Raw genomic sequence first — 12433 nt, forward strand, 5'->3', positions numbered from 1 at the left:
CGGAGATTTGCATCATGGATGTGCAGCCGACAAATCTGCAGCAACTGCGTCATGCTCTCATGTCAATATGGACCAAAATCTCTGAGGAATATTTTCAGTACTTTATTGAATCTATGCCATGAAGGATTAAGGCAATTCTGAAGGCAAACATGGTTCAATCAGTACAAGTAAGGTATACCTAATAAAGTGGCCGATTAGTGTATGTAAGCATGTACAGGTATGTATGTATTTCATTATTAGAAATGAGAAATTTCATATGAGAAATGTTGAACCCAGGGCACTATTTAAAAAAAAAAATAAGATTAGTTAAGGAAGTAGTTTTACAAGGAATAGTTATTCCAGTCTTTCTATTAATTCTTTTATTACCTTTAAATCCACCTTAACAAAAAGTGCTCTTAACCTAAAATAAATATTGGAATATATATATATATATATATATATATATATATATATATATATGTGTGTGTGTGTGTGTGTGTGTGCGCTTATTATTAGATTTTTTTAAAGGCAGTTTCACCTTGTTAAATGTTGGACCCAGGGCACTATATATAAATAAATAACCTATTCATAATTATATAAAATATATATAAAAAACATAAGATTAATTGAATTATAGTTTTTAAAAAATGTTAATGAAGTTTTTTTACAAGGAAACCTTTTTCTAGTCTGTCTATTTACACAGAAAACAATCTAATTAAATCGATTTTTCAAAGTAAAAATGGTTTCCAATGAATCCCACACCACATTTTTCAATCTAATATAATGTGACCAAACTGGATTACCTAAATTAAACATCTATTGTATTTATGTGACACTTCTAAGATTCCAGCACTTTTTATGTTGCCACCTCACAAGGATGAATCACCTATGCTGTAATTGTCATTAGTGTGTGTGGCTTTGAACAAAACGTGTTAATATATAACTCTCTGGGCCTTCTGTGTCTTCTGTGGCAGTGCTGATGTAACTAAGCTGTAATCACCTGCTCTTTCTGAGATAATTATAAGAAATACTGTAGGTGTAAGTGTTTAAAAGAGGCGTGGAAACTTATCAAAGTCACAGAAACTTCACAGTTCGCTCTCTTGTTTCGTCATGCTATTGTAATGAACTAATATTAGACTGGATGTCGTATTTATTTAAAGACTCATGACTCAGTTGTCCAGACTTAGCTCTCTGCCAACTGTTTGCTATCAAAGTTAAGAAAAATTCTTCATCTGACAGTTTTTTTTGCCTGAATCAGCTCCGATACTGATGTCAGAGATGGTAAAGTACATTCGCTGTTATGTACTGTAAGAGAACTATACAAAATCATTTGAATTAAACTTACTGCTTCATTATACAGTTTAGCTTCAAATGTCAAATGGCAGGAGAAGCTTAGGATTTCTGTTCAGTTGTACAGAATTGATACCAATTGCAAATTATTTGCTTTTTGGGGTAACTGTGTTATATAATATATAGCATATATATTTTTATTAGCTGTGTTTGTGTTTCATTTTGTTTTTGGGTCCCACTTTATAGTATGCGGTCCCACTGTATAGCAAAGGAAGTACCTACTGTTTACTTTGAAGAGGAAATGCAATTGTTTAGTGGTATCGGTAGGTTAAGGGGTAGGGTTACTGTCAACAGTGTAATTATAAATCTATTTAAAGAAATTAATCATAGATGTAATCACATGCAAGTGTTATTATAATGTACAGTGCTCCCTACTCATAGACTTTACTTGGACAGGCCGCCCAGGTATATTAACTGCCGTCCAAGTATATTTAGTGACACATTTTTTTTTTTACTATTATAATCATCCTTTTTACACTTTTTGTTTGTATACCAAAGATATACAAAGATAACCAAATATTCGCGATCAATTAAGTAGAGGAAAATGTTCTCTTGTTTACTCGTGTTGTTCTGTTTGCACGACACCTGTCAACACTTCCACAGACAGTCTCGCGTGCTCTGAAGACCCGCAGAGGAACCCACTGTTTTGGGACTTGAATTCATTTGCGCGGGGTTTCTAAATCTCTGAAAATGTCCGGGATTCGGCTTCTAAATTCGCTTTCTAAAGCTGCCGTTCATTAATTGTTTGCATTTTTGCATGACCTTTTTACTTAAGTCTACTTTGACTTAGCTACACAGATGAATGCACGAGAGATTCACGAGAGAAACATTAAAAAAAATTAATTATTTAATCTAAACGACTCTGAAAACTGGCTGCAAAATATGTTAATTATTATTTATGATTAATCAATGCATTTGCCTTATTCAAATAATCAGACCTGGTAGTTTTTTGCAATTTTGCGATTGCTGAATTCAGTGCAAACTCAACAAAAAGTTGCATTTTTCGTGATTTTGCTAAATTCCTAATTTAAACACAAAATAATCGTAAAAAAATGTAAATACTCTCATAAAACATCCAATTTCAAACCATATAATCAAATTATATATTTTTTCAGTTTGCAGTTAATTGTTTTAAATGACATTGATGTATTTGAGTGTCTCTCGAAAAATGACGTCTCACTTGCGCCCTCACAATAATTACTTTACATGTTAGGGCAGAATTGTTTTGCAGCCTGCACAGTTAGCAGACGCAGATGAAGCGCAAGTAATTTACATGTGGAGTCAATGCAAAGAAGGGATTAAACATTCTGTGGCATAAATTAGGCGTTTGGTGCGTGCTTCAGTGTGCAAAAGAAATTGGGAGCAAACATCTAACAAACGGAGCAATGGAATAGACTAAAAAAACAAGGAGCTTACAATAATGTTGATAATGGGAGTTTAAAATTTATAGGAATTACCTCCACAAAATCACAAAGTAATTTTTATCACAAAAAAATCACAAATAAAAAAATCTTGCAAAAGAGGGTCTGAATAAGCTACACATTTTAATTTTGTAATTATATTTTTAAAGATATTGTCTGTTTTATTCCTTTTTCTGTCATATATTTCTTATCTGCTGTATATTAATTTAATGATGTCAGTATATTACATACATTACATTTTAAATACATATATAAAATACTTTGGCGTTCAAGTTCAATGCTTTGAACTTGAAAGACAGAGAAGCAGATTTTATCTCTCAGTGGGTGCACTTGGGTCCTGAATAGCATAAAAGAAAGACTTTTTTAACAGTCTTTTTTTACTTTAACCCATTGAAAATAAACAGTGTATAACAGTGTCATAATAAATACACCTACTGTTAAAAATTAAATTATGTTTTGTTTGTCACATAGTTAGCTATTTATGTGATGTGTGGGTAAATGGTATTTTTCAATTTGGCTACCACCGCAAGTATATTTGATGTATAATTAAACTATAAAACAATATAAAAACTGAAAGTGAAATGATTAGTCTGAATGTTAGTACATGTTAAATACATGGTAATAAGTGGATCATATTTTTGTCAGTGTTTTGTTGTTTAGTCCTTTTTTCCCTTTTTGTTTTGCTTTATTTTCAGGGTTTTTTTTTCAAGTCTTTTTTGTTTTTGTCTTTCATTTTGTTTTGGTTGTTTTAGTCTCTTGCCTTGTGTTTTTTTTTATTTTACTTTATTTCTCTCATTTGTTTTTGTCTAATATAATTTAGTATTTAGTTTTATATAATATAAACTTATTTTGTCTTGGGGTTTGGTTTGTTTTTTTGTCTTGTTTTGTCTAGTCTTGTTTCTTTTTTTGTGAATTATTATTTAATGTAAAAACAAACATTTAATTATAGCTAGACATTTTAGTTATGCATTTGTTAAAAGATGTTAACGAGTGTAAACATAACGATATATAAGCAGCTACTTGAATGTTCATACAAATTACTGAAGAAATTAACTGTATGGAACAGAGAACTCTACTTGTTGGCTTACTGTCCTGATTGGGAACATCTGCCTTACCTGCAAAAAACAAAACAAAAAAAACTGCAAATTCTTAAGCATTTTAAGACCGCACTCAAAATTTATTGTACTCCATATACTCACATAGTTGCTATTTGATCTTGATTTTGTTTTATGTAGTTAAAGGATGATTCTTTTTATAAGTTTACATTAGTTGAGAAAAAACTGTTTATGTCTGGTATCACTGCTTCTAAAAAAACTAATTTACAGCAATCTTAAAAGATCCTGGCATCTCTCTTTTTGTAACATTGTTTGTTTAGAATGCCGGACTGCAAGGATTAATAAATAAACATAAAGCTTTGAAGCTCAGTGTGCATATTCCTATTATTATCAAACAGTTTTGAAGAGATTATATTGTTATCAGGAAATTTGCAGTTAGTTTCTTCTGACTTTTACAGAGACACAGAACAATGAACGGTGAAAGTCCGCCGGCCATCACCATGGCACTGATTAACCCTCAGGCCTCGCCCATGCCCTCAGAGAGCAAGATGTCTGCAACTCAGCAGCTCTCCATCAGTGTGTAAGTCTCTTTAAAACGTCATTTTTCTTTGCAGAACACTGAAAATATTTTCATGAATTAAAGTGAAAATTGTTTTATTTTGTGCACTGTACACATTTTTTTTTGCCAATATGTATAGAAATTGACTTCTTTGGATTTTACAATTTCATCACGTTTAAATAATCTATTATTATAACCAGTTTTTTTTTTTTGACTTAGGGTGTCAATGGGGTTTTAAAAAGTCTTGCATTTACTGAAATATTGCATTGTAGGTCTTAAATCATTTTAAACTAGTTTTAATTTTCTATGTCCATGTAAAGCTACTTAATTAGGCTGACACCCATCTTATCACAAGCAATCCATCTGAATAAATCTCTTAATTATCTTCCTTTCAATAACATTTATTGATCATAAAACACGGGGACATGGACTGGTGTACAGTTAGTTTATTATATTTTTAAAGCTTGGCAATTTTTTTTAAACAAAAATGACCGTATATTGGAAAACGTGTATACAACTTGCTTTTTTTGACGCATTATTTAAGGTATGTAGCTTATAAATAACTTAAAAATCCTTAGCACTTAGCCCTGTTTAAGTTTGAGATTTCATTCATAGTCTTACATTTTTCCACATAGTTTTTAATTTATTCCTGCAGAAGTGCTGTGACTTGATGAAATGTGTGTCTGTTTAGGTGTGCGGCGCTGTATTCCTACACACCTTATCGCTCTGAAGAGCTGGAACTGAGGAAAGGTGAAATGGTGGGGGTTTATGGGAAATTCAGCGAGGGCTGGCTGCGCGGACTGTCTCTCAAAACTGGCAAAGTAGGAATCCTGCCTACCAACTATGTTACACCAGTGCTCAGGTGAGCAGATGTTCACTTAATAGCATAGACAGGCTACACAAAGTACAGTAGACACTTACTAGCCACTTTATTAGATACAGCCTGCTAGTACCGAACTGGAGCTGAACTACATTGATTCTTGCTGCCAAAGATTACAAAAAGGTTAACGTTTCTCAAAGAGTTTGGTTCATATTGGCATGAGAGCATTACAACAATTCCTGGAGATTTTTCTAGCTGGATTTTTCATGGATGTGAATCTGAATTTGAGTATAGTGAACAAGAAAACAGTTTCAGAAAATGTAATCTTTGTGAAATGCCACGTATCCCACGGGAGGTAATCCTCACAATATTGTTTCACTGTGGTCATAAAGGGATGGACATGGTCAGTAAAAATAGTCAGGCTGGTTTGCTGTTTAAAAGATTCCTGGTCTGTATAAGAGCCTGAATTGCTTTCAGATTGTTTATGAGACTCATCGAACCAGGCAACCTTTTTTTTGTAATGTTCTGTTGTCCAGTTTTGGTGATTTGTAGCCTCGTTTTTGTCACTGGTGTGCTGCTGTAGCTTATCTGCTGCAAGGGTTGTGTGTTTACCTATGCTCTTTTGCAGATCTTGGTTGTTGCAAGTGATTATTCGAGTTACCGTTACATTTCCATTACTGTAGCCGATATAGTCTTGTCATTCTCTTCTTCTTGCATCAAAAAGACATTTTCACCCAAAGAACAGTTTCTCCCTGAAAATGTTCTGTTTTTAACAATTCTTCATCAACCCTAGAAATGATTGTGCATGAAAATCCCTGTAGATCAGCAGTTTCTGAAACGCACAGACATGCCTGGTCACTTTTTCTCAATTTGACAGATCTGCTGTCTTGAAAATACCAGGTTTAAATGCCCCTTGTAATGCATTTGATTGGAATATAAGACAACATCAAAATGTAACTTCTCCCAAACTGTAAAAACAATAAACGTGAGTGTGTTATAGGCTATATGGCATAGTCAGATATAAGCGAAATAATGCAATGTACACAGATTAAACAGATGACAGCTTAGGATGTTAGTTTCATTTTATTTTTTGCTTCATTGTATTTTTGAGTGGTCATTAACTTTTAACCAATAAGAATAATTAGAAATAATTAGAATGTTAAATTAATATCACATGGCAGCTTTAACAACTGATGCATCACACACCTACATAGAAAAAAAAGAGTTAACAAGTTTCTTTCATTTAGAAAGGCCTAATGTTTATTATTATTATTATTTTTTTTGGAAGAGTGTTGATAGATACTTAGTCTATATTTGCTTTTTTCAATATTGTTCTTTGCTGAATACCGATAAATGTGAAAGTGTTTCTTAACATCTTAAATTTGACTGACCTGTTTTCCTTAATGCAGTTTAGACCGGTATGTTGCAGATATTTTAAACACATGCAGCAGCCATTTCAAAAATTGCTTGGAAAAAAGCCAAACTGCTGCAATTAAAATAAGTCACAGGAGCTCACAATAACAATAGCTAAATAAAATGTGGCAAATCTGTGAGTACATTTGCATAGTGTGTGAGAATTGAAGATCAGATTAACATCCATTTATCTGAAAACCATTTTTTGTGGCCAATTGTAAAAAGAACCATTTTCAAAGATCAGAGAACTATTACATTTACATTTAGTCATTTAGCAGACGCTTTTATCCAAAGCGACTTACAAATGAGGACAAGGAAGCAATTTACACAACTATAAGAGCAACAATGAATAAGTGCTATAGGCAAGTTTCAGGTCTGTAAAGTCTAAGAAGGAAAGCATCAGTACATTTTTTATTTATTTATTTATTTTTTGAGTACAGTTAGTGGTATATCCAGAGAGGCAATTGCAGATTAGCAAGTGAAGTGGAGACTTAATAGTTGAGTTTTTAGTCGTTTCTTGAAAACAGCGAGTGACTCCGCCATTCTGATGCAGTTACGGAGTTCATTCCACTAACTGGGCAGATTGAACGCGAGCGTTCGGGAAAATGATTTCTTCCCTCTTTGGGATGGAACCTCGAGGCGACGTTCATTCACAGAACGCAAGTTTCTGGAGGGCACATAGATCTAGATCTATTAGAGAAAAGACATGAAGTGAGCAGGTGTAAATAGACCCCTACATGGGTTTCAGCCATAATATTGACTGATTAGATCTTTGTTTTAGCAAGCAGTTGAGCAGGTGTACCTAATAAAGTGGCCTTCACGTGTAACTAACAATACTAATTTCTTTTCTTCTTTATATTACAGTTTAATATGTCACACACAATGTTAGAAAATGTAGATATGTACTCTTCAAATGAGCTTCTTGATGTATAGATGTATTTTAAAAAGAACAGCAGAGTGCAATGTTCAGCCCAGGCTCATTGGAAATGCACGTCTCCTTGTCATACAAATAATTTAGATTCCATTTTGATTATAATTCATAGACATCGTTCAGTTGTTTTGTGGTATTCATTTGTTGTGCAAAGAAATGCATAAAAGTATTATTTTAATCATTGATAATAACAAAAGTTGTTGGCATCATACTGCCCCACAGCGTTTGTTATGAATGGAAACTGCAGTCAAACATATTGTCACCTTAGAATTGAAAGGTTCCACCTGACATTTTTGTCAAAATTGAGTTATTGACATATTCTTATTAATTGACAACTTATTTACATTATGGAATGTTTTTGTATAAGTGGTTTACATTTTAAGACTTTTTATTTAAAAAACAAATGTTATACACATACTGTTTACTATGAAATGCAAAAACTTTGAAGCTCAATATCTCAAAATCATTCAGAACGCAGACAGAACCTTATAATTCCAAGGTGACGGTATGCTGAAGTAGGTTTTTGTGGTTTCACAAATATGTAAGCTGAAGCATGAATTTCCAATGAGCCCGTGCGGGCAATGATTCATTGGAGTATTTTAGAAAGTAATGTACTGACTTTCCCACAGAACATCAGCAAGGTTTCTCGAACAAAGCAAACCTGCCATTCCTAATTCAAGTGCAGTGTCAACAAAGCGCCACGCCTCACACAAGCCGCAGGCTGTTGTTCTGGCCCTCGACAGGGTAAACACTGACAGCCCTTCAGCTACAATGCCTGTGACGTCATCTGCCGGTCCAGGAAGAGCAGCACAGCTGGGCGGAAAGCAGGGCTGGAGCTCAGTGAGACGCTCCTTTCATGCCACACATAGGGGTGAGAGAGAACATGCCCTAGCATGATTTGACCACAGAAGTCTAAGGCCCCGTTTACACTAATGCGTTTTAGTTTGAAAACGCATAAGTTTTGCTACGGTTACGCCATCCGTCCACACTACGCCGGAGTTCTCGAGCGCCGAAAACGGAGCTTTTTGAAAACGCTGGAGAGGCCGTTTTCATTCTGAAACGCTGCTGCTCCGTCTCAGTGTGGATGGGGAAAGACGGAGACATCTGAAAACGGAGGCGGGGCTGCAAACGTTCGCCTATCTGATTGGGGCTTTTCCTCAATATTAAGTAGCCCACACACAGTTCAGTCTCGCATCCTCTTCTTGTAAGTTCAGACTTCGCAAGTTTGATCAAGGCTGCAGTCTCCCCCTTCTCATAGGGAGAATATCACATATCACATCAGTTTGATATGGAAAACATACCGAGGACACGGGTAAATCTTCAAAGGGAACAGTGTACTTTATAACTTCATTCACATCACCTTGGCTACGTTGTTTCACTTTCTCAACATTAAAATGTAAACATGATTTAAGGAACTGCCTATTTTCTTTTTAATATTAGCAACTTAACAGACAGCAGAAATGTTGAGGCGTCGTGCTGCATATATGAGCGTCATCTTCACTGTGTGGATATTTATAACAAAACGGAGCCTATGACAACTGCCTCCTTTCAATTTCAGTGAAAATACGAAACGCACCCTCTCTTTTGCTGAATATCAGTTTTAATAATCGCTAATTATAAAAGTATAACATACAATAAGTTTATACATTGTAGGAAATAAAGGCAAGCGATCAGTCAATGTACCTGGATTAATCATTAACTTATCTTTGCGCTTAACCAAAACATGTTACCCGTGAACAAGTAACTTAATAGATTCCAATGACCAAAGTCAGGAAATTGGCCTATGTCGTTAGATAAAGACAACAACATGAATGAAATATCACGTTTAGCAAATATAGTCAGATTAGATCACGCGGGAGATGCGTGATGAGCAGTCCGACAAGCAGAGCTCTCATCTGGGTAGAAATGCTGGAGTGCTTGCCGAGAGTGTGTGTGTGGTCACGTGATGTGCGTTTTCAGCGTTTTGGTGTGGACGGAGAGCAGTTCAGAAACGCTGGGTAAAACGCGAGTGTGGACGCGGATCGTTTTCATTCTACAACGCCGTTTTAAAACTAAAACGCACTAGTGTAAACGGGGCCTAAATGTAGCCACTGCAACTGCTCTAAAATCACACTTGTAATTGCTTTTGCACATTTTAGCTTTTTAAGTCTGTGTCTGTCAAAAGTTTAAGCTATAATTATGATTATTTTATGCTCAATGAGGCTGTTTTATTGATGGAAAATAGTTGTAATATAGTGTTATATGTTGTAATATATTTCTTTTTATTCATTCATTTTCTTTTCGGCTTAGTCCCTTTATAAATCAGGTGTCGCCACAGTGGAATGAACCACTTACTTATATTGATTTTAAAGTGCTGCATTTTTAGCATCATCACTGCTTTATTCAGTGTTACATGATCCTTCTGAAGGCATTCTAATCTGATTTGCTGCTCAATAAATATTTCTCAACAGTTGATTAATATTTTAGTGCTAACACATAATGCACTTTCTCTATAAAGCTTAGTGTTAACATTCATAAAGAATTACCTAAATTTGTTAGCAAGCTTTAAAAACATCAAATGTTATTACAGTATTTATTAGAATAACAGTTAATTTAGGTTATATGTAATTGTACATTTACTAATATATTACTAAAACTTTAATTATATGATACAAATAATAAAGCAATGAAAATTTGTATTTTTCCTTGCTAACATTAACAATGATTATTAAATATTGCAAATTCAGTTTTTTTTTAATTGTTTCAATCTGAACATACATTACAAACAGATTACTACAATATGCAATATTACAATGTCATCTCAAGCTTAAGTTACAATATAGGCAAACACAATATTAAATACAGCAAAACGCTATTTCCTCATTGTTGGTGGACACAAATGTTACATTTTAATATTAGCAAATGAGATCGTTTATGATAACTTTTAGTTTTTAATTATTATTTATTCAGCAAGGATGCATTGACAAGCAACAAATCAACATATTCATGACGGTTCATGTCGCTTTGAAGAGTGAAGTAATGAATAAAATTCTGATTTGTCTTAACAGGATGAAATTACATTTTGTCATATAATAAATTAGTGGTACTTAATTCCTTTTTTTTTTTCATTTTCATTAAGTAAATGCCTTGCTGATCAAAAATCTCAACAAGCAACAAAAAGCCTAATTACTCAAAAATTGATTGTAACTGGATCTGTGCTGTTTTACATAATACATTTTCATTTCATTTTCTGTATAATTTTTAAAAAATGACAAAATTTGATGATATATTACAATACTAATTTTAAGTATTTTTTGTCGTCAGAAAGAATTTGCGTGGGTAGTTTGTCTTTTGCAGCAGGGTTTTTTTTTTTTTTTTGCTCAATGCGATTCACTAATTAACTTCTGCTTGGCCTTTTATTTAGGACTGCCTCACCATGGAAGCTACAACTCAAACTCTATCCTAAGCCTGCAGCCTCCACCTCAGGACTTGGGGCAGATCTACACTTTCGGTCGCTCACCTGTTCTTCCTAAAAAGAGAAATGGTTTATTCTCCAACCCCATGAAGGCACAGCATTGGGCTTATGAAACAACATCTCCCTCTGCTGGTGCTTATCAACCCATCATCAACCCTGGCCAGAAGGAGACCACCACAACTCGGCAGTCTATTCTGGTTAAACCAGATGCTTACAAGAACAATGCAGAGAAGGTAAAAAAACACTTTTAGCAATAAAGGTAGATGACTTAAATAGTAAAGTTAAATGTTTTTTTTATGCATAAAGAGATAGTTTACCCTCAAATATAAATTTACTTTTAAATTACACACACTCAAGTCAAACCTTTGTGTCTCTTTTTTTTGATAATATTTTGTAGAACAGGTAACCATTGACTTCAATAGTAGGAAAACAACTACCGTACCATGGAAGTTAATGATTACTGATTTTTAACCAGTATGGGTTTTTAAACAGGTGTGTGACAAGTAAAGGGTGAGTGAAGGATGAGGGGTGAACTATCCCTTTAAGAACAAAATTAACAAAAATAAAAATATTATAATAAGGAGAATAATAAAGAAAGAATAAATTAATTGTACAATTATCAGATAAAACATCATTTCAGATAATCAGTATGAAAAATAGCCCATTATTTTATTTTATAAAAAAAAACTATTCGAGTAAAAAGTTTGAATTCATTTTTGTTTTTCGATTTTCCATTTTCATTTTATTATCATCTGTGTGTTTTTGTCATTTTTTTTTCATTTAAACATGTCTATTATGATTAACTAATGTGTAATGTTAATTTTAGCTTGTTTAAATTTACATTATATATATTTAAATTTACATTATATATTATATAACTTAATTGGCATGTTAAAAAGAAAAAACTAATAAAAATGACAAAAACAAAGCAGCAGCAAAAAACCAAAAAAAAAAAAAACCACAGAACCACACATCAGATAACTCAATCCATCAAATTGCAAAACAGGAGGCAGAAAACACACACACATTATTCCATTTTGATATTAGTGTTTTAGTAATCTGGTTGTGTTTTGGTCACAGGGGGGTTTGGGTAGTTCGAAAGATCCACCCCTCACTAAAAAGGTCCAGAATTTGTCCCATAGATAAGCTCTTTGTCCTATTTTGACTGTTATTCCATAATAAATTCTGAAAATAACCCATCAAAAAAGGCTTTAAGACTTTAAGAATCTTGTGTTCCTGTTCTAAAGGTCACACCATGCCGAATTTGGCATCACAAATTATAACTAAGGAAAATTGAATGTGCTGGCCAGTGTTATTTGCCTAATAAATTTAAAACTTTAACAGATTCTTATTTTTGTATTTTAAAAACAAGTATTGTTTTTCTCTATTCTAAACCTTTCGGAAATGCTTTTGGTAGATTAAAAAGTGCGGTTATGATGACCATCTGACAA

General features: G+C 33.6%; 1 protein-coding gene across 7 annotated transcripts in view; it reads left to right on the forward strand.

The window, feature by feature from the left end:
• The window catches only part of sh3rf2 (SH3 domain containing ring finger 2), a 98087-nt gene that overhangs the window by 80757 nt on the left and 4897 nt on the right, over nt 1-12433 (forward strand). For all 7 annotated transcript variants that reach the window (XM_087281434.1, XM_087281432.1, XM_087281436.1 and 4 more), the window contains 4 exons: nt 4264-4385; nt 5056-5226; nt 8158-8399; nt 10932-11215. In XM_087281434.1, coding sequence (XP_087137560.1) covers nt 4264-4385; nt 5056-5226; nt 8158-8399; nt 10932-11215 — 819 coding nt within the window. The remainder of the gene's footprint in view (nt 1-4263; nt 4386-5055; nt 5227-8157; nt 8400-10931; nt 11216-12433) is intronic.

The sequence above is a fragment of the Danio rerio genome, chromosome 14 (genome assembly GCF_052040795.2).
Source record: "Danio rerio strain M-AB ecotype USA chromosome 14, GRCz13ab, whole genome shotgun sequence".
NCBI classification, from domain to species: domain Eukaryota; kingdom Metazoa; phylum Chordata; class Actinopteri; order Cypriniformes; family Danionidae; genus Danio; species Danio rerio.